At 43.1% G+C, this 22973-nt stretch overlaps 1 protein-coding gene across 3 annotated transcripts in view; it reads right to left on the reverse strand.

Annotated features, from left to right (window-relative positions):
• The window catches only part of IQCH (IQ motif containing H), a 210240-nt gene that overhangs the window by 13209 nt on the left and 174058 nt on the right, over nucleotides 1–22973 (reverse strand). For all 3 annotated transcript variants that reach the window (XM_077746671.1, XM_077746665.1, XM_077746657.1), the window contains 2 exons: nucleotides 14220–14390; nucleotides 4371–4493 (listed from right to left, as the gene is read on the reverse strand). In XM_077746671.1, coding sequence (XP_077602797.1) covers nucleotides 4371–4493; nucleotides 14220–14390 — 294 coding nt within the window. The remainder of the gene's footprint in view (nucleotides 1–4370; nucleotides 4494–14219; nucleotides 14391–22973) is intronic.

The raw sequence follows: 22973 nt of genomic DNA on the forward strand, positions 1-22973 counted from the left end.
TACACATTGAAATGATACTAGTTTTTAGTTTGGGGGGCATCATTTTGTTTTAAAGAAAACATTTTTTAGATGTTTATTTTTGAAGGAGAGAGAGACAGAACATGAGCAAGGAAGGGTCAGAGAGAGAGGGAGACACAGAATCTGAAGCAGGCTTCAGGCTCTGAGCTGTCAGCACAGAGCCCGACGTGGGGCTCAAACTCACAAGCTGTGAGATCATGACCTGAGCTGAAATCAAGAGTCTGAAACTTAACCGACTGAGCCACCCAGGCTCCCCTGGAGAACATCCTTTTCTTGATATTGATTTCTGAGTCAATCAGATAGGCTAGGTTATGCTGCAGTAATTTAAAAAACCAACCCAATCCTTAGTTGTTTATAACAACAAATGTGTGGTTCTGGCTTATCCTCCATTTCCCACATGGGCTGGCATGGGTCTCTGGTCACTGTTGGGACACTCAGGGACCCAGGCAATGGAGCTCCGTCTCAGTGTGCTTCCATGACTTCCAAAGCAGGAAAAAGGACATGGCAACTCATGAAGTGGCTCTTGAAGGCTTCTGCATGAAAGGATATATATCCTTCTGCTCATATTTCACAGGCCCAAATAGGTTACATGGCCATACTTGACTTCAGGGAGAGGGCTGAGGAAGCATAATTCTGTTATGTGCCTGGAAGGAGGAGAGTCAGCATGTTTGTGAACAGCCCTAACGATTGCCACCACGGCAATACCCTGGCCTGAGAAAATGATTGCTGGCAGTTATGGAGCTATTTAGGCCCATGTGTGTGTGAGACCAGCCCTGCCCCACACTGTCGCAACCAGTAAACATGACACTTCTCTCCATATGGCTTTCATTACAACTTCATTTCATTAGGAAATCAGTGGGGGTATTCTGTAACATTACAGAAATACCAAGAATGAGACCCACCAAGTTGCTTACAAACTCGGTAATGCTTCCTTCCAATATTCAGCAAGGAAAAGTAAATTCGTGAAGTGATCTCATTTCCCTTTTTCCTCTTAAGAGTTGTATGAGAAACATTGGAAATTCTGTGATCATAATAGGAAGAAAGACATAAATGTTGAGAATAATGACTTTTTGGGGTGCCTGGGTGGCTTAGTCGGTTAAGCGTCCGACTTCAGCTTAGGTCAAGATCTCACGGTTTGTGGGTTGGAGCTCTGCTTCAGGCTCTGTGCTGACACCCAGCTCAGATCCTGGAGCCTGTTTCTGATTCTGTATCTCCCTCTCTCTCTGACCCTCCCCTGCTCATGCTGTCTCTCTCTCTCTCTCTCTCTCAGAAATAAATAAAACACTAAAAAATTTTTAGAGAATAAGGACGTTTGAGGATTCTTTTGGTAACATTGACAGTGATGTATTATTAATGTTGCTTCTTTTTCTGGAAAGTGTATCCACATTAGATATGACCCAAGAGTGGGAGAGACTACGCTCATGTTTTTAGATTCAGCCTAACCTAAGGAGGCAATAGCAGTATAGAGAAGTTAAGTATTAAACGCAGCTTTTTCCCCTCTTTTGTAAGGTAGACAGAGTCATGGGGGCTATGGAGAAGTTTGTGCTCCTTCAGCTGAAGAATACATAAGGGGTACCTAAATGGACTATTTTATTTGAAATAGTTCCCAGCATTCTTGAACTGGGTTGGTAATAATATTTTAGAAATACAAATAGTCCTTAGGGGGAAAATGTACATAGGGGACACCTTTGGTGTAAGAGAAAGATTCATATTTGACTTTATATGGATAGTTATGGATTCAAATGTTAGTTAGCTATTCACAAAGTGAATAGCTGTGTAATGTTGGGAAATGCTGAAACTAAATCCTCCAGTGTAATGTAGGAGAAATAATGGCTTCTTACAGAAAAGATGGGAAGGTTAAAGAGACAATGAAAAGCTAAGCTAATGCTTAGCTCAGTGGCCAGCACATAGTAGGGGCTCTGCAAATGCTGGGTTTATTACCTGTCTTTTCAGAAAAAGGCAGTTAAAAGAACAAGAGGGCAGTTCAGACCAGGGATGGACCCTAGGATGTGAAAAGATGAGACCCGATCTTAGGAAAACTAGAGCAAGGATATTGTTGGAGAATTTCTAATGACTCCTTTTTCTCACCTCAGAGTTTTAAGACTTCTTTATTATTTTTTTAAATCTCTCTCTTGTACTCTCTTGTTATTATTTGTTCTTTTTCTTTCTCTTTATTCCCATCTCCCCTTTTTGGTGGATCCTTCCTGTCTTGGGATTCTATCCTCTCTCTTTTCTTCTTCATATTGTTCTGTCACTCCATTTCCCCCAATCTATATTTCTCTTTCTCCCCTATTTTGTCTCTTATCCTTTATAGGGTGTGTAGTGCAGGTGACCTGGAGACAGAGCCAGCTATGTCTTAGGTGCCCCTCTGCCTCTTTCTGTCTGTCGTTCTTCTCACCTTCAATGGAATTCTTCCCTCTGACCATCCTCTGTTCCCCTGGGGCCATAGCAATTTGTTTTTTGTACTAAAATTTGTTCTTAGAAATGAATCTGACCGACTCAAAGTCACAACGGTGTAAATAACTTAGAACATTTGGCGTTTTACTTTTCCCAGAAGTATAGGAACTCCAATCAAGTAGAAAGCCTTTAGCCAAAGAAATAAATCTCTAATAATAATTTCAGGCAATAGAAAGTTATGGAGCACATTTCCTTTTGGGCAGGAGACTTTCTCTGCCAAACATGCCTCTTCACAGAGCTCGTTCTGCTTTGACATTTTAGAAGAAAATTTAAAATAAAATATATTCAGAGAAAGCTGAAGTTGGATTCAGCCACCTTCTGGTACATGGAAGTGTTTCAGTCTTATCAGTTTGGGGCTGAAAACTGCTTAATTCCAAAAGGATTGTATAGAGCAGATGCAACAGTTAATTTCAGGTAAATCAGTTCAATCTGGTTTTTTCATTCCTTCTTATATATTACCAGTTTTATGGTAATTTGTAAGGGACTATGAACTCCATTATATGTGTTTATAAACAGCATAAATTAATCTAACTGAAGAGCCTCACACCCTCTGATGGTGCCCTGCAGTGTGGAGGGGAGTGCCACGTGGTAGTTTGGTCATTCTATTCATTGCTGGCTTGTGCCTAAGGTCTATATGCTTTTCGAGAGCCTGCAAAAAGAATTGACCCCTAAAAAATTGTATTTGTTCTCAAGTATGAGAAATGAAAATTAATAAATGTAGAACTGAATGTCTACAAAGCAAAACATTTGATCAATTGGTTGTCGCTCAGTTGTGTCATTATCTATAGATTACTTTTAATCTAGGAGGTGACTATATTTTAATAAGCATGATGTCATGTGCGATGGGTCTTCCACAGGTAAGAGTACATGGGTCACATTCAGGTCTTAGAATAAGCTGTCAATTTCAGATGTGAACATCTGAATCAAAGTGCAAAATCATGAAACTATTTCTCAGAGCAACGTGAGTCTCTAGGAACAAAATGGAGGTTCCAGTTTAGATAGGTGATATTACAGCACATTTGCCCTCATCCGGCAACATTAAGGACGAAGGAGCTGGGCAGAAGTATCATTGGCAACAGACCAAAAATGGGAAAAACTTTTTTTTTAAATCAGAACTTCTAGAAAGAAACTACTATATGGAAGTAGAAGGATGCCGTGGACTGAACTGCATGTCCCCTGAAATTCATGTGTTAAAGCCCTGCCCCCCCCCCCCCATGAAGCTGTACTGGCAATAGGGTCTTTAAGGAGGTGATTAAGTTTAAATGAGGTGATACAGGTGGGGTGCTGTTCCGATAGAACTAGTGTCCTTATAAAAGGATACAGAGACACCAGAGATCTCTCTCTTTCCCTCCACCATGTTGAGAGGGAACAGTGAGAAAATGGCCATGTGCAAACTAGAAAGACTGCTCTCCCCGGGAACTGAATCAGCTGTCACCTCTGCCTTGGACTTCCCAGACTCCAGAATGGTGAGTGATAAATTTCTGTTGGTTAAGCCACGCAGTCGGTGATGTTCTATTTATGGCAGCTCAAGTGGGCTGAGACAGAGGATATTCACTGATAAGCAGCTTTGAGTGGGCCTAGGGAGCTCAGGACATGCTTCAGGATCAAGAGATGGTTCCCGAAATACCTCCTAAGTCTGGTGAGCCACAAGGCTTTTGCTTTACCAAGGCGGGTGTGCAGGTTTGGGACAGAGCTAAATTTCCCAGAACCGAGTGTCCCCCAGCCCTGTGGAGCTGCCTGTTCACCCCTCCCCAAGCAGCCCTTCGCTTTGCTGTAAATACAGGTCTGGCTATTGTTTAGAGAAGATCTGTATACAGGGGCGCTGAATTTTTAGCTAGCTAGAGCACCCATAGGCCTATGTTTGGTCTACCTCGACCAACTTTTGGCCTTTGTACCTCGATGTCATAGCCGATGCCATGGGCCTTACACATCTGGAGAAAAACATAGTGGAAGACCAGCGAGAGATTGTTGTGCTTCAGCTGGGTCGTCATCACTGCATAGCGACTGGCTGCCCGCGACTGGAAAAGACCACAGCTGCATGTAAGACTCTCCACAAAATATTTGTTAAAAGTATTTTTTTAATGTTTATATTTTTATTAAAAAAATTTGTTTAAATGTTTTAGTTATTTCTGAGAGAGAGAGAAACAGCATGAGCAGGGGAGGGTCAGAGAGAGAGGGAGATACAGAATCTGAAGACAGGCTCCAGGCTCTGAGCTAGCTGTCAGCACAGAGCCCGAAGCAGGACTCGAACCCAAGAATCGTGTGATCATGACCTGAGCCGAAGTCGGACGCTTAACTGACTGAGCCACCCAGACGCCCCTAATATTTATTTTTTGAGAGAGAGACAGACAGCTAGCAGGGGAGGGTCAGAGATAGAGGGAGACACAGAATCTGAAGCAGGTTCCAGGCCCCAAGCTGTCAGCACAGAGCCATATAGAGGGCTCGAACTCATAAATGGTGACATCATGACCTGAGCCCAAGTCAGACTCCTAACCTACTGAGCCACCCAGGCGCCCCTCTTGACAGAATATTTAAATAAGCGTTAACTTTAGAATAGTTGTAGGTTAACAGAAAAGTTGTGAAGATAACACAGAGAGTTCCCATCCCATATCCTGTAAACTTGTGGTATGTTTGTCACATAAGGAAACAAATTGCCTCATTACTGTTAACTTAAGCCTATACTTTATTTGGATTTCATTCGTTTTTCCTAAGTCCCTTTTTCTGTTACACAATCCCATCCAGGATAACGCATTGTTATTTAGTTGTCTCCTTAGGTTCTTTTGGGCTGTGATGGTTTCTCAGACTTTCCTTGTTTTTGATGATCTTGACGGTTTTGAGGAGTGCGGATCAGGTATTTTGTAGAATGTCCTCTGTTGGGATTGTCCGATGTTTTTCTCCTGACTAGACTGGGGTAATGTGTTTTTGAGAAAAGGACCATGAGGGTATTTCCATCACCTCATACATCAAGTTGTATCAACCTAACTTGTGATGGAAGATGCCAATTTTGATCTCACTGAGGTAGTTTTTGCCATTTTTTTTTTTAACTGTAAAGTTACTTTTACCTGTTTCTGTACTACACTCTTTGGAAACAAGTCACTAAGGGTAGTCCACCTTCTTGAGAGGACCAATGGTAGAATTTTGATTCTAACTGCTTACTTTATTTGAGAAACTGCTATTCTTTACCTTGCTTGCCTGTCAGTGGAAACTATCCCAAAGAGCCTTGGTTATGTTAGGCCTAAACTATTTCAGTTATAATATTTCCTTAAAACTTTTAAAATTTAGTGGGTACACAAGACAGTATTGGATCCTGGCAATTCTGTAGCATGTCCTTTGTCAGATATGATATTCGCCGTTGAAAATCAGTTATATTTGTCCTTGGATAACTGGAAATTTGGAGAACAGCAGAGGGCCACGGCCAACCCAAGGGCATAGGAAATGAAGGTGGCTGGCACTGATTTTGAACTTTGGGGACCTTTGGGTGCTGGGCAGCCAGGTGCTTGCCCTTGTGCGATGACTTGGAGCAGGAAAAGGAAAAGGAGGTATTATTGGTCCCCGTATGGCTGCAAGGATCATAGTGGCCTGACACTGTTGTGAAACGTCAAGTCTTGTTCTCTCTGTCTCTGGGAGAATGCAGGGGAACTTGGGGCTGACTGAGTGCCCAGGGGAGGGTGAACAGGTTTTCCCTGTACAACACATATGCATTCCCTCTCTCTCCCTCTCTCTCATCTCAGGGGCATCTTTTGTGACATATTTCCCCACATATATTGTCTTTTCTTTCAACACTTACAGAAAGGACCATGTCTGATAGTCACGTTTTCAGTACTATTAAGCTTAGTCTGCCCACATGTAGGTGGAGTCCACCTCTATGAAAATGTTAGGCTCCCACAGGCGAATGCATCTTGAGCTGTATAGCGCCCCTAGTATTGTCCCATTTGTAGCCACCGAGAATTTTAATTTTGCAGAAGAAAATCTGTTGGACCCTCACATGCCTTAACAACTGTGCTTTGTTATCACTCTGACCTTTCATGAACTGTTCCTCTGGCTGCCTCCCTGTCGTGACTGGGTGTTCTCTGAAGACAGGCACTGCTTGGTGTCTGAATCTCCAGGCTGGACATGATGCTAGCACAGAACAAGCATTTGGTCTTTCTTGAATGAAAGAAAGAATGGATGCATGAAATAGAGTAAGTCTACAGCACTTCCCTCTGACTTAAGAGGCGTAATTCAAGGGGCATCCAGTCAGAGAGTGTTTGGGGCAGAAGTAGACCCTAGAGAATGACAGAAGATCCCCAGAGTGTGGTAACTCAGGGCAGTCACTCCAGGTCTTGCCCCCAGTTGATATATTTTGGAGGACATTGTAGCTCTGGTGGACTTGGTGGAATTATTGGTGGGGTAATCAGAACTGGCTAAGAGAAGTTCTGGCTCAGCTATTCAGTGATTCTGGAGGAGTGTGAGCACCAGGCCTGCTCACCCTGTCATGGCAGGCTGTGCCATGTTCCTGCCTTCACCACAACGGCCCAGAAGCCTGAGTTTTTGTATATGGAAGTGAACTGTAAATACTCTGGAATTCCATTGTGGTTATTGAGCATGTAATTGCGTGGTAATTACCATGAATTCACAAGATAATTCCAAGGTTATTTTTGTCTTCTAGACTTGTCTTATGCTGCCATAGTATATAAACTAGCAAACCCAAGACTAGGCCCCAGTCAGCGAGGCAGAGAAGTAGGCAGGCAACTGGCAGTGGGCTCAAGCTCAACGCCATGCATCTTGGCTCCAAAGCATGGCAGAGGAGCTCACTGTCCAGTATTATTGGACAAGAAGTAAGGACGGGCTATCCTGAGGTGTCTTCCTCTCTATGAAGACAGACTGCAAGTCCCCCTCCTCCCGGACCTGGAGTTATGATTCATTAAGAATCTGAAAGAAAAGGGGCGCCTGGGTGGCTTAGTCGGTAAGCGTCCGACTTTCGCTTAGGTCATGATCTCGCGGTTCGTGAGTTCGAGCCCCGCGTCGGGCTCTGTGCTGACTGCCAGCTCAGAGCCTGGAGCCTATTTCAGAGTCCGTATCTCTCTCTCTCTCTGACCCTCCCCTGCTCACGCTGTCTCTCTCTCTCCTAGAAATAAAAATAAAAATATTAAAAAAAAAAAAATTAAAAAGAAAAAAAAAAAAAAAGAATCTGAAAGAAAAGCCAGAACATTTGGTATGTGTCTCCAGGCTGTGTCTTTTCCATCTCCATTACCATGCTACTCCAGAGCTTCATGGCCTGAACAGCTCCTTCTCCTTTCTACTAGGGAGGTGGCGATGCAAACAGAATTCTGTGATGAAAAAGTTGTTTGGAGTTAAAAAGACTGATATTGAAAACCTGACTGACCTTGAATGTGTCATTTAACTTGTCTGACTTTTGGTGATTAAATAAGCACCTAGCCCAGGACCGGGCACCTGATAAACAGCTGCTATTGTCATTGCTCTTTCTCTGAAAGCGTCTACAGGCCCCAGGGCATTTTGGACCTACACTAAATGTAATTTCCAGGGCTGCTCCCTCCCCCGCTGGTGCCTGGGATTCCAAGCATTGCCACAAGACCCATTGTTTCTCAGACCTGGGTTGGTCAGTGCTCAGAACTCTTCAGTGTCTCCTCCATGCCTATAAGACGAAATCCATACGCCCGGCCTGGGGTTCTCCTATACTGGCTCAGGGTATTTCTCCAACCACTTCTCCCACTTCCACCCTCCCAAATTCTCTGCCCCAGCCCCTGGGTCACTATCTCCTAATAGACCATGGACTCTCTTCAGCCTTCATCCCTTCTGCTGGGGAGATCCTTCCCCTTGCCACGTAGTGACTGCCCTAGTCTGTAAGACTAGACCAAGTCCCTTCTTTCCAGTGGAAGAAGTAGGCCTGTCCCTGCCGGTCCCCAGTCTTTTCTCCTAAGAACTCCAGCAGCAGGTTGGGGTCCATCACTCAAACGGCACCTTCATGAGGCCTTGTGGTTTTTCCTTGTGTATGTGCTATCTACTTTCTATTTCTTTTTTTTTTTTTTTTAATGTTTGTTCGTTTTTTTGAGAGAGAGAGAGTGGGAGATAGCACAAGCACGGGGAGAGGCAGAGAGAGGGGGCAGGGGAGACACAGAATCAGAAACAGGGGCTCAAACCCATGAACTGTGAGACCATGACCTGAGTTGGTCGGATGCTTAACCAACTGAGCCACCCGGGTGCCCCAATCTACTTTCTATTTCTTTTCAACTTCTCGAAGACAGGGACTCTGGCACATGTCTTTGTATCTCTGATGCTGGGTGAAATTCCTGGATTATATTAAGTGCTTAACAAATGTGTTATAATACTGCCAATACTCTTTTCAGACTTAACCAACTCCTCAGTTTCCAGAGAACAACACTGATGATAATCTAGGGTTGTCTTTTAGTCAGCCAGATAGCACAGGTGACAATATTATTGTGAGGATTAGATGAGTATCTGAAGACCTTGGGACAGTGTCTGGCATAGAGTAAGCAGACAAGAATTGTTAGCTCGTATTATCATTTGTTAAACTAAATAATTTCAGTTTAGAAGGTAAGTTCTTGAAATTAAAGGCCAACCAACCAACCAAGAAATGTTTTCATCAAAAAGGGTCTTAAATCAGAAAACCTGAGCTCTGCTACTTAATTAACTTTATGGCTTTGGGCAGCTCACTTAATTTTGCATAGCCTCAGTTTCATAATTTGTAAAATGGTATGATAATCCCTGTGTTATCTATTCCTTGGGGTCATCATGAGGATCAAATAAGCTCATGCCTATTTAAGGTACAAAGCATTATACAAAGAGAAAACATTTTTTTTAAGGTTGACTTGTGTAATCAGCTCTTCTGATGCTATAAAATCCATTTAGGTTTGCCAAGGAAATTACAACCTAAATGGAGTTTACAGCATGACAAGACTCCTCCATGACCATCTGGCCATGGTGCTGAGTCTTGGCCTAGCTCAGGGTAGATTCGAAGCCAGTGGATAATGGCAGTATGCCTGGAAACAACCTCATCATAGAGGGAGATGAGGCCTCCTTTGGAAGAAGAGCTTTCTCTATGGCCTCAATCAGAGACTTCTTTAGAGATAAGCGTAAGCTGTACTCTGGGGCCAGATCACTGACTCTCAGCCAGTACAAGTCAGGTTGGACAGAAAGGTGTGCAGACACACAGGCTTTAAAGTCGGACAGGCCTGGGCTTAAATTCCAGCTTCCACACTTGCTTGCTGAGTGACCTTCAACAAGTTGCTTAACATTTCTTAACCTCAGTCTTCTTATCTAAAAATTAGCATAAAAGTAGCACCTGTCTAGTATACTGGGGTTGTATAAGGATTTAAGTAAAGCACTTAAAGTACCTAGTGTGGAGTAAAGACTTAATACATTTTGGATATTGTTATCGTGTTATTCTATGCATTATGGTTATTTGTTGGCCTGTGTGTTTTAATAAACTTGGAGCTCTTTGTTACCTCTCCTTATATCCTCTGTGCTTAGGAGAATGCCTGACACAGTGTAGGTGTTGACTATATATCTGTTGGATTTACTTCTAGTTGATTCCTGCTGAAAGGATTAACGGGTAGCTAAGGTGATGGCTGATGAGGACTTAGGATGTGACCTGTCACAACAATACTACTTCTTTCTAAACAGTTTTGCAGGGAAACGATCTTTTAATGGAAGGCTGCAGTATGGAGGGATGGGCCCTTCCTGTGTCCCCCTGAGCACTCTATAGTATATGAGGCTTCCTGGGCCAGGCATGTTTACAGAAGCTCATCTTATAGGCTCCATAAAATCAAATCCCTCAAGAGATCTTGGGGGTTGCTTAATCCTCCTTTATTTTATAAACAAGGAAACTGAGGCAGAGAGAGATCAGAACTCATGAGCCATAACTTTCAGACCAGTGCTCTTCACTCCAAATTCTCATTGGCTACATTTGGAATGTGTGGAGATTTCTAGCCTTTTCTAGTAAAACAGAGAAAAAAAATAGAAGACAATATTATCGGTAGAAGTCTAGTCTTATTAAACTACCTTTCTAAATCACAATCTAACAAGAATGCTTCAAGCCAAATAAAGGAAGCCTGAAATACTCCTTTTCACTGGAGAATATAATTTTGCTTCAGCCACAATTTAAATTGATTGAGTTCTGAGCACCAGCACTTGAAGTGTGGAGCATATTCTATTTTCGCCATGATACTTGTTTTGACAGTGATGCATTTCAGTTGACATAGTTGAAATCCTTATGTAATAAATCTCTGCCTGAAAATTAATCATGTTTATAATATTCTGAGAATTAATAACACCCATTGCTCAAATCATTAACTTAAAAAAGGAGCTTCCAAAATCTGTTCTCGGCAGTAAGGGACCACAAATAAATGAATGTTTGATAAAATAATCCAAGTAGCAGTTTAACAAGCGTAAACTTGAATGTGGTTGCAATAACACAGAACTATTGTTTAAGGGTTGGCAGAGGCTGATGAGGTTCTTATTTCAGTTACGAAGCAGGCATCCACATGCATAATGAACTGCTCTCTGAATTATTAATGTGTTGCTTATTTAGCCTCATCTGTCTAGAAGATAATGTATCCTAACTCTAATGAGTGATTGGTTTTGTACATAATTACAGTAGCAGCAGTAGCGGGGAAATGTGTGCCTTCAAAGAAGGAGTTCTAAAAATAAAGTCATCACATAAACTCCGTTGTTGTGGCATTCTATCAAAATCAAACCCGAAGCATTTGAGAATTCATAATAAATTACAGGAGACAGAATCATTATTAACATCATAATTTAACACAAAAGGTTTTACTTAATCATTCATTACAGATCATGTGCTGTTAAAATGCTTATAAATGACTTGGGCTGTTTTAAGATGTTTGCAAACATGGTCCCTTTTGGCCACTCACCACCTGTGGTGGCGGAGGGTGCACAGAGAGGAGGCATAAGAACAATTGCAAAGGGTAATAATGCTTTATGCTCATTCTGACAGAATGTTAATTAAAAGTTCAAATGCCGTTAGGTGACTCCTTTTCTTTTCTAAAACATGCATGTCTGGGGCTCATTTGACCTGGTTTCTGCCTTCAAGCAGTTAATTGTGGAGGACATTGGATCAGAAGCCCATGCACCTGGACTGACTGGGTCTGGGTGACAGTTCTTTGCCACCTGTTCCTGATTTGGGACAACAGCTCTTTGTTGAGACCAGAAGAGTCTTTGCCCCTGCCCCCAGCCCCTGCCCTCATAGCATATTATTTAAAGGACTAGGCCCAAGCCAGCAGCATTTTGTAGGCATTAGTCCTAAATGCACCTTCTTTATCACTGTGGTTGTATCAGTTTCTTTCCTTGTATTTCAGTCTTCAAAGGGGGCTGTCAGCTGACTGGTCATAAATCTGATGGCATCACAGCCGGTTCACACTTGTTCAGGAAGCTTCAGTTTGGTTGTAAATTGCACTGTGTGTGCAAGTATGGCTGCTTCTTTTAAAAATGGCCTATCACACTGTGTGCACGTACCATAGCACGTGCGTGCACACATGCACAGTGGCACCAGGGTGAAGACATCCATTTATCTCTCTAAAACCAAAAGCACTTTCAATTTATCCCTGCATCAGAAAACCTGCATAGATTTTCTTTAGTATTGTAGAGACATTTGAATTATTGAAAATCATAACGCTTCCCTCTCGAGTGCAGGCAATTCCTAGAAGTGTTTAAGACTCTTGATCACAGGAGAATTCTCGTATGTTGCCTGTGGCTAGGATTGAAACCTATAGGCAAGATGGGGAAAATGGGAGAGTGCTTCTAATTCAAAGTACAACTTCTGCTTACAGCCTTCTGAAGCAACATACTTAAACGCAGCAAATTGTCTTTGAAAGTCTTGTACTGAATACTAACTCAGTTTCCAGCTTCCTTTTAGAAATGGCATGCAGTTAGATTTGCTAGGTCGGAAGGCTCAAGTTTTACTGCTGTCCCTCTGTCCATCATTGAACTTAGGGCCCTGTATGCCCTTAGGTGAGGATAGGAGCCACAGGTGGAGTTGGACCTGGTAGATTCTCAGCAAGGTTCTGGGACTTACTTAAAAGAGACCAATTTCTCCTCCCCAGTCCAACTCTGCTACTTTCTTAATAAGCAAGGAGATCAAGAGTTTTCCTGTGACCGAGGTATCTCATTGGACAAGTGGATCAAGAAGGAGACTGCTGCCTGAGCCCCCAAGACATTTGATACCCCCCTCTAGGCTATTCCTTCCAAATGTACGCTGAGTTCCTGCCAAGGAAGGTGACTCTAGGGATGCTGGCGAGAGTCCAACAAGGGTTCTTTAAATGTTTTTTTTTTTTAATTTTTTATTTCTAGGAGAGAGAGAGAGAGACAGTGTGAGCAGGGGAGGGTGAGAGAGAGAGGGAGTCACAGACTCCGAAACAGGCTCCAGGCTCCAGGCTCCAAGCTGGCAGCCAGCACAAAGCCTGACACGGGGCTCGAACCTACAAACCACGAGATCATGACCCAAGCGAAAGTTGGACGCCCAACCGACCAAGCCACCCAGGAGCCCCCAACAAGGGTTCTTTAAATCCAGAGGTATCTCCTGGACCTGAAGAGGCTCCGCAGAGAAGCAGGAGATCCTGCTCTGAAAAAAAAAAAAGCATCTCTAGGGCACAAGTATGGGTCCTACTAACCACTGGAATTCCTCTTTTATGTTTGATATATTAGCATCTCAAGTAGATTTTCATTTGCGGAAAGGGTATGAAGCCCACTGTTGTGGGAGAGGCAGCAGAAACCCTCTGGCAGCAGTCAGAGCAGCTGTAGCCAGAGCCCCTATTTGGTCTCATATTCCATGTACACTAAGCGCCATCTGGTCCTCTTGACCCCTGTTCACCTTCCCCAAAACTAACCTAGCCCCTTGTCTCCATGGAGATTTGTGCTTTGTTTCCCTGGGTGCTAAGGTTGGTAAACCTCAACGAGCTGACCCCAGCCACCCTGGCAGTGTGGCTAGTGATGAGATGGGAGGTTGGGGCCTTGGAAAGAGGCAGGTCATGAAGGCTCTCATTAACCCTGCTGGGAAGTTGGAATTTTCCTGAGGATGACAGGAATCCTTTCAAAATCATAAGTAGGGGAGTAGCATGCTCAGATTTGCTTTTCACCTTGACCACCTTGACTGTACATATGGTTAGGCTGAGGGGAGAGACAGGAGGCAGGGAATCTTAGTGTGGAGCAAAACTAAGGCATATCTTTGTGGAGGGAGAGGAGGGGTCAGAGTTGAGGCTAGCATCAACATGAGCTGGTGTTGACTGGATATGGGGGTGGAGGTGTCCCGTCAGCCTCTGGCAGGACCCTCCATGAGGAAGTACAGGGGGAGGAGAGACAATCAATGCAGTTTGAGACAGCTTGACTCTGACGTTCTAGAGAAGTTCTATGGAATGGTGGATCTAGGAGTCTGGAGCTCAAAAATGAGATTGGAGCTAGAAAAATAAATGTTTTTTTTCCGAAGTTGCTGGTATTTAAAGAACTTGTCCAGGGAAGCAAGACCGTGGGAAAGCCCCATGCTCATTCACCCTTCCAATATGGTGTTTTCCCTTTCTGGAACACCCTCTCCCTTTTCCTCTGGCCAATACGCTTGTATTCTAGAAACCCATTTTGGAGAGGCTAAGTGACTTGTCTGAGGTTCTTTCTTCTTTGTATGCTCAAAGAGCTGGGCACATAGCCAGAGCTCAGGGATCGGCAGTTGAGTGTTGCTGAACACTGTGGAGAATCAGGAAGCTTCTGTTGCTTACCGGTACTGAGAGGGCCTTAGGACAGCTCATCATCTTCTTTCTCTTGGGAACAAAGTTGGGCACTTTAAGGGTGCTCAAACTGCAGTCCAGATGGCCGTTGGTCAGGTATAAGGTGAGCTGAGTCAGGGCCAGCTGGTCACTGTATGAGAGTCTAAGTCCCGTTGCCCACACCTGATTACAACAGAAGTGAAGGTGAGATCAGCTACTAGGAGAGAAAGCCCCAACCAACCCTTACCAGCCCAAACCACGTCGGACCCAACCAAACCAGTATACGTGTGACTGAATGGAGTAGATGCCTTTGCTTCTGTTTCTACTTCATTCAACTGAAGGATGGGAACCTTTGATCCGATTCTAACCAGAGAATTGAAGGTTCTTGTGAAGAGTTACAAAAATGAAAACACGTGGCCCAGCTAATCTTCTGGAGATACTGGGCTCCAAAAGGCTCATGGGGACTTCAACTATCCCGCCTGTGGCTTGCCATTTCTAGGAGGTGAAAGATGGCACTGGTCTTGGCCCAGCCAGTCCTCACCCTGTACGAGTTCCCCAGTTGTACAATGTTTTCTGCTGAGAAAAATGAGACTATACAGAAGCTTCAGAGGATGGGGCCTAAAGAGGAGCAGACAGAGGGAGAATGGCGGAGTGAATAGGAGAAAAGGTTAAACTCTCCTGTTTCCAGAAAAATCAGTGCCAGGAAATCTCACTATGAAACTTTAGGGAAACTCATGGTTGGCCTGTATATCTCAGCGCGACTGCCATTTACCACGAGTGTGGGAAAATCGTTTCACCACCCCAAGAAGCCACAGTATCCTCAATTGGGAAATGAGAACTGTAAGAACGCCCACCCTAACTGAACAGCAGGGCTATTAGAAGAATATGATGATGCAATAAAAATTAAAATGCTTTAAAAAATAGACATATGTGAGCAATAAGTTAGTGTAAGCCACTCAATAGTTAAGTCAGCCATTAATTCCTTTGATGGATATTTACTGGGCATCTACTATAAACCAGCAATGGGAGAGAATGTGCTACCTCTCCCCTCTCCTGGGGTGAACCATCATCCTTAATTGCCTTTGTCATGCTCACCCCCACACTGAATCCAGGAGCCCCCAGAATCCTCCTCTGTTCAATGCTCAAGGCTAGTGAAGGCAAGTTCAAGGTTGTTGTGCTAGTTACTGGAGAGGCAAAGGTAAAGAGGCAAAGGTCCTTCCATCAAGGAGGAGAAAGATACATATGTATTCAGTCATTTACAACACAATGTAATACGTGATATAATAAAAGGATGGAACAAACTACTACTGGATTTGTCTAGTGAAGTCAGGGCTGCATCATGGAGAAGGTGACATTTGAGCTTTGGCAAACAACCCAAATATGACTGGCTTCCAGATCTCAAGTACCTACAAAGTGCCAAGTGCTTCACAAACAGCTCAGATCTTTATAATAACCTCAAAAATAATAGTCCCATGTCATAGATGAAGAAACAGAGCTTCAGAGAGTCCACATAGCCAGGAAATGGCCAAGCTGGGATTTGAATCCAGTTCTTTCTGGCTCCAAGTATACCCTTTTCCCATTACCTGCTGGCAAAGATGGCACTGATCTGAGCCCAGCCACTCCTTAACCTGTACCAGTTTCCTAGTCCCATTAAAAGCTAAAGTTGCAGAGGTTGAAAAATGCTCTTGTTTACTATAATCCATGCCATGAAAATGTCTTGTGGAGAAAACATGAAGTATTGTATTTCTGTAGTACACTGTAATTAGCATTAACGCATTTTCACTGTAGGAAGTTGGAAACGAGCACATTTTCATGAAGACTTGATTAAACATGTTTTCCTCTTAGAAGGCCTCCATGTGCCCCACATACTAACTCTATATGTTAAAATACATAATACATCTGCCCTAGAGTGGACTCCTCAAACAAATGTAGCAGTGAGTGACTTGTGTAAGCATTGACTGTAAATGGCATCATTATAAGGATATTAAGAGGTCAAGCTGTCAAGGCCCCTTGCTAAACTGAAGCTAATTTCAGGAGTCATATTCGCACAGTAATGCCCTTTTATAATAGCAAATAAATCACATTTGCAACAATTGTTAAAAACTAACTGCCAAGTATCTGTTGCAGTTGTAAATATCCTATTTGTCAACTTAAATATTTCCTGCTGTATGGCATAAAATGCAAATAAGATGGGGACAGCTACTTTTTCTTAATACGAGAAAGTGAATTTGCCGTTCTTGCATGTCAGGCACTTTTTCCCAGAGTTTCTCTTTTGATGTTTTTGAGTCCTTGGTTAAAGGGAAATGTATATAACAAACATTATTAATATTTATGTTAATAATATTAATGTTTTGGTGATTTTTAAAGTTTTAATTCCAGCATAGTTCGCACACAGTGTTGTATTAGTTTCAGGAGTGCAATCTAGTGATTTAACAATTCCATATGTTACCCAGTGCTCATCATGACGAGTGCACTTCTAGTGATAAGGATTTTAATGGGAAGGCAGCACAGCATAGGGGAAACAGGGAGATCCAAGGAGTCAGCCTAAATCTGGCCCTTACACATAGTGTAAATATACATATATTTACATATAGTGTAAATTTGACCAAGTTATTTAAGCTCCCTCAATCTCAGTATCCTTGAGTGTGAAAGGAGCACATGATAATACTTATCACGCAGGGTTTTGAAAACAAAATAAATGCACTTAAGATTACCTTACAAATGATAAGATTCAATATAAATGTTATTTTTGATCACTAAGCATTTCCTTGGAAAGTAGGATCTTAGGAGACACATTTTCAGTTGCCTGTTGTAGCTGTTAGATTGCCCCTTTTAACAACTGTTTTTCCCATTCGTAATAATCATTGTCCTCAACCTCACAACAACTCAGTCCAGTATGTGGTTAGATTTGGGCAAGATTGGTGTCACTCTGTCTCCATTTGATCAATGAGACTGAGATCAAAGAGTGGCTTCGTGGTTTGCTTAAGGTCATAGAACACAGGCTAGAATTCTGCTCTTTCTAGAGCTGAAGTAGTTTTGCTTCCCCAGACTGCCCTAAACCCTTGGTTCACAAAAGAAATAGAACAAATTTCGTTAAGCCTTTTCCTCAACAGCAGGCTTGCTTGAATTGCTCAGATAATTGTTCTGTTCTCCATCTGGTTTTTCCATTGAAGACACTGCCTGAGGCATGCTTGTTTTGTGTATAGGGGTTCCTGTCTCCCCCTCTAAGACTGTCAGCCCTTTAGCGGAAGCTGCTGAGCCTTTGTCTTCCCACCAGGACCCGTGGATGGGGCAGGGCTGGGTTTGCAGCAGGCACCTCAGCACCTCTGATGCCTCACTGTGAACTCCACTCCAACTTTTAGGGGTCAGGATCCTAGATAAGCTGGTGTCAGATTCCAATATAGGAAACATTCAGTACGCATCTCCTCTATGTCACCCTCTTGCTTTCACACATACCTCATTTAATCCTATTCTTGATTTTGGATTTCATTATTAACTTTAGAACCTAATCTCTCTCTTCACTGGATACGCCCATCACAATTTAGTGGAACAATGATGGTGGCCTGTACAAAGGCAGTGTGAGTGGGGATGGGAGAAGTGGATGGATTTTTAAATGTTAGGGAGTGGCTTTGATGTGACTTGCAGGACTTGTAATGACTAGCTTGATAGATTAATTGACTAGATATGAGGATGAGGAAAAAACATCATGGAAGTTTACTGTTGGAAAGACCCTTAAAAGTCATCTAATGCAATCAGTTTACTGTATAAATTAGAGTAAAGTCATTTGCCTAGGATACAGAGCCAGGTATCAAAGACGTGAGATGAGAAAACAAGGTGTCTCGGCTACCAGTCATAAATCACTAGTTGATGATTGTTTGACTTACTGCTGATGTAAAAATCATTTTGTTAAAAATGACTAGAATCCTAGAGACATTTGCATCAAGGCCTTACAAAGAATACTTAACACGAAAATAGTCATATCAGCATTACTTGTAAGATTGAAAGATTGCAGCTGTTCAGCATTTGGATATTGGTTAAAAATGTTATGGCATATCCAAATAATGGGATTGTCTATGATATTATCACTAAAGATAATGATTGTGAATAGTTTTTGATGGTGTAGGAAGATACACAAAATAGCAAGAGAAGGATATATGACTTCAGCTTTGTGAAAATAGTATTATACATAGAAAAAAACTAGGTGAGGATATAAGAGAATGTTAACAGTGAGTGGTTGATCTTAGCAGCATTTTAGCAGTAAGTGTAATTATATATAGATGTTGATGTATACTCTGGATTGCACTGTCTGATATGGTAACCACTAACTACTTGTGGTTACTGAGCATTTAAAATGTGGCTGGTTCAAACTGACATGTGCTATCTATGTAAAATACATACCAGACTTTGAAGACTGAGGAGGAGGTACTGTGAAATATCTCATTGCTAATGTTTTATACTGATTACATATTGAAATGTGGGTTATGTAAAATATATTTTGGTTATGTTGGGTTAAGTAAAATACATTATTAACACCATGTTCAAAAGCACCTGTGTGGCTCAGTTGGTTAAGTGTCTGACTTTGGCTCAGATCATGATCTCATGGTTCGTGAGTTCGAGCCCCGCATCAGGCTCTGTGCTGACAGTTCAAAGCCTGGAGCCTCCTTTTGATTCTGTGTCTCTCTCTTTCTCAACCCCTTCCTGCATTCATGCTCTGTCTCTGTGTCTCTCTGTCTCTCAGAAATAAATAAACATTAAAAAAATTTTAAAAGACCACGTTCATCTATGTTTTGTTACATTTTTAAACAAGGCTACTAGAAAGATTACACATGGGCCATATTCTCTATCAGACTAATTGCAAAAAAGCCTGTTACAACTTCAGCAAGAGACAGGGCCAGCATGAGTGTGCTGGGGGAGTACTTCAGAGGCCCCAGCTCTCCACCGCTCTGACCAGCACTGTGCTGGATTCAGTCTTTGCTGTAGTGGGGAGAACACAGGGCAGGAGGCAACCCAGAAACTGCAACAACCTCATCCACCTTTAAACAAGCATGTGACAAGCAGAAGACAGGGTCAGGTAGAGGCAAGCTTGCCTAGAATTGTCCTGTTCCCAGGTTCCGCATCCTATTTGGACCACAAATTTTGGGATAAAAGGGTATTATCCTCCCATGTGGAAGGTGTAGCAGAGCGGCCCAGTATTGAACCCTTTTGTTTTGGGTGTTTGGGTGTTCCAGGCAGGTAAAGGCTGTGCTCACCCCAACCATGTTGGCCTCTTTCCTGTGACAGACAGTGTGGATGGGAGGCAGAGCCTACAGATACGCACACACGTACCCAGGCCCATATCCTGTCTGCACTTGCAAATAAAGTTTTGTAGCAAAGAGTTTGGTCTTGCCAACCTTCTCTTATGGGCATCTAGGTCTTAAAGGACCAAAAGACTAATTTATAGATCAAACAACATTTGTGGAAGAATCGTAGGATTTCAGAGCTTGAAGGGATCCATAGATGTTTTACATATTCATCTCTAGGTTTTCTCTTCTTTTTCTTTATCATCTTCTTTTATCATAAGAAGAAGAATCTGAGATCTGGGCAGACTATGTGTCTTGCTGAAAGTCCTACCTTTAGTACCAGTGTCTGACAAATATCCCTGATCCTTGGTGAGTTGCTCCTCTGGGCCACATTTTCCTCCACTCATCACTGGGGAGAATAGTCCTGAAGGACCTTCCCTCACAGATGCATCTATGAGACTAACTGAGAATTGCGGTAATTGCTCACTCTGTAGGCAAATTCTCCAGAGAAGGCAAGTGGGGGAAGCACTGAGAATTCACCTACCACAGGAAGGTAACAGGCCTTTAAAGCAGCCTGCTTTGTTTGAGGGATGCATGCCCCACCTCCTTGCCCATTTTCATGTCTTTCTTCATAGTTTCAGTGTGACGGGAAATCCACCATTGAATGAGAACAAATCCTCTGTCAAACCCATAGGTCCCCATAACTATAACTGAGCTATAAGAGACCAGGCCCCCTCTGTTTGCTGGGCAGCACAGGCATGGGTAGGCCAAGGTTCCCTCTGTCCTTACTGGACAAAGTAATATGCCAAGGCCTTATTTCCTACTTACAACTTTGGAGACCAAACTCCACTGGGAGTGACATGATCTAACTGAAAACATTAAAGGGTTACTCTAGTTGTTAGTGGGGAGAAGGGACCATGAGGGGTCAAGGATGGAAACAGGGAGGCCGGTTAGGAGGCTGTTGCAGTAAACTGGGTGAGAGATGGTGGTGGCTGGGTCGGCGTGGTAACAGCAAAGGGTGGGAGAAGTGGTCATATTATATACACCTTTCAAAACTGCATCCTAAAGAACGTTACTGATGGGCTGGATGCAGGGTGTGCAAGAAAGAGGAGTCAAGGATATCTTCAAGACTTTTGCCCTGAAAAAATAGAAGGATGGAATTACCACATGCTGGGGGGGGGTGGGGGGAGCAGACTGCTAGAGGAATAGTTTAAAGCATAAATTCACGATTTCAGATTTGGGTGTGAAAAGTTTGAGATGTTTTTGTTGAATGATGTTCTAGAGGATGGAGTGAGATCTCAGACACCTTTTCTCCCTTCTCAGCAGGAGGATATGCTTGGCTGAGGTAGAGGGATAGAGCAGAATCAACCCCTGCTAGAGAGGCACCTTTTTATCTGTTGTCACTTTTGGGCCTTGGGCTCAGGGCCCTCCTTGTCTGGGGAGAGCCAAGGCTTATGGGACCTTGGTCTACATGACCAACAGGACATGAAGCCTTCCCTAGGCGCCATGCTTCTCATCATGTTTAGGCCAAGATGAAACAAGGTTGAGATGGATAGAGGCAGCTTGGTAGGGAAAGAAGTGACTGCAGGCTCAGGGTAGTGGAGAACGGAGGGGCCTATGCCTAGAAGGAGGCGAGTAGCTTCACTGGAGTGGCAAGACCACTGAACCAGAGTTGCAGGACCTCAGTGGGAGTGTTGGTCTTGCCCTGTGCCATCTGTGTGACCTTAACTTTCTTCTTTCTGGGCCTCAGCTTCCTTGTATGTTAACACAGACCTATCTGTAATGGCCTCTATCTCTGAAAGAGATTGTGCGGATCCAGTGACTACAAGAGAAACTTGTGGAATCTGGCAGACAAAAATCTGTTTGAACCCTGACTTCTTCCCAGTAGCCCAGGAGCAGAGTCGGGGCAGCCGTAACTCACTTGCTCAGCTCTTGACTTCAGTGTTTTTGCCTGCTTCTCAGAGATAGGGAACAGTTTTACCTCTTCTAAGATGCTGTTAAAGAAAGGCTCTGGGGACACCTGGGTGACTCGGTTGGGATTCTGACTCTGAGTTTCGGCTCAGGTCAAAATCTCGTGGTTCATGAGTTTTGAGCCCTGCTTTGGGCTCCATACTGGCAATGTGGAACCCGCTTGGGATTCTCTGTCCCTTTCTCTCTGCACCTCTCCCACTCTCTGTATCTCTCAAAATAAATAAATAAACTTAAAAAAAAAAAACCAGGCTCTAGAATTCTGGCTATCATACAGAGAGAGTACCGTCTTCGGTAGCTACTAAGTAATATCTTTTCCCATGTTGATCATCAGCAGACAGCACTGAACTCCCCATGGTGGTAAACAACATACATGATACTTGATTTTAAAGAAGTTGGTACACTGCACTGTAAGAATGTTCAGTTAGCAAAATATTAATATGATTATGATATTTGGTAAGGATTGTTTATATTTTTAAAAATCCATAGAAAGGCAGAGGCGACTACAGCGTCTTGGCATGTTGCCACCTAGTGGCAGCTGCTGGGATGGCCCAGTCTCTTGGAGAGGCTAAGGAGAACTACAGTTGCCCCTCTGTGAGGCAGTCGCCCTGGGCCCTGATCAACAAATGCAACTCTTAGTATTTCTTGGAAGCCTTCCCCCCGTCCCTATTAATTCTATTTATCCTTCTGGACATGATTTATGTCACAGCTTCACAAGGCTGTCTCTGAGCAACCACAGTATCCATTTTCAGTACTGCCCACTCCGGACACTGCCTCATATCGGGCCTATGGAGTCTGCGGGGTCAGAGACAGCAGAAAACCTGGGACCTGCCACCAAGCAGTCGGGACCCAGTAGTCAACCATGCCTAGGGCCTCCATGATTTTCAAAGGCCTTCAAAATATTTGGATTCTGCAGGGAAGCGGAGTGGGGGGAATGTTACTGGATCCCAAATAGAAAACAAAAACTACAAAGTAATCAATGTTTTTAAAATATTGACCAAATTTGACATGCTAGTTAAATGCAACACAACTCATACAGTTATATCTAAATCCTATTCCATGAAAGTGCATTTGAATACATGTAATATGATGTAGGGTGATGGGCTCTCAAAAACCAAACATACCCAGGGCCCAGAGAGGTCTTAAACAATCTTGTCCTGCAGGCCTAATACATCCTCCACGTCCCCATTTTATGGATGAGACTCTGGGAGGTGAACAGACTCGCTCAGTTCCCTCAGTTAGGGGAAGAGCTGGGATCAGAGCCCACGTTTCCCGAGTCCTGGTCCAGCTCTTTCCCTGACACCTATTCACCAGCATTAATAGGCCCGTTGCTTTGTAGTGCTAGAAGCTTCTCTGTGACTTTGGAAGTTCTTTCAGGGTGTGCAGGAACTATATTCATAATTAATTTGTGGATCCAAAATGGAAACTACTGAAATTTAAACCTGCATTGTCAGCAGCTCTACTGATGTGTTTCACTTTTGTTTAAAAAATTTACAAAAATTTTAGTATACCCTTGCCT

Source organism: Crocuta crocuta, unplaced genomic scaffold (genome assembly GCF_008692635.1).
Source record: "Crocuta crocuta isolate KB4526 unplaced genomic scaffold, BGI_CrCroc_1.0 scaffold130, whole genome shotgun sequence".
Classification (NCBI taxonomy): domain Eukaryota; kingdom Metazoa; phylum Chordata; class Mammalia; order Carnivora; family Hyaenidae; genus Crocuta; species Crocuta crocuta.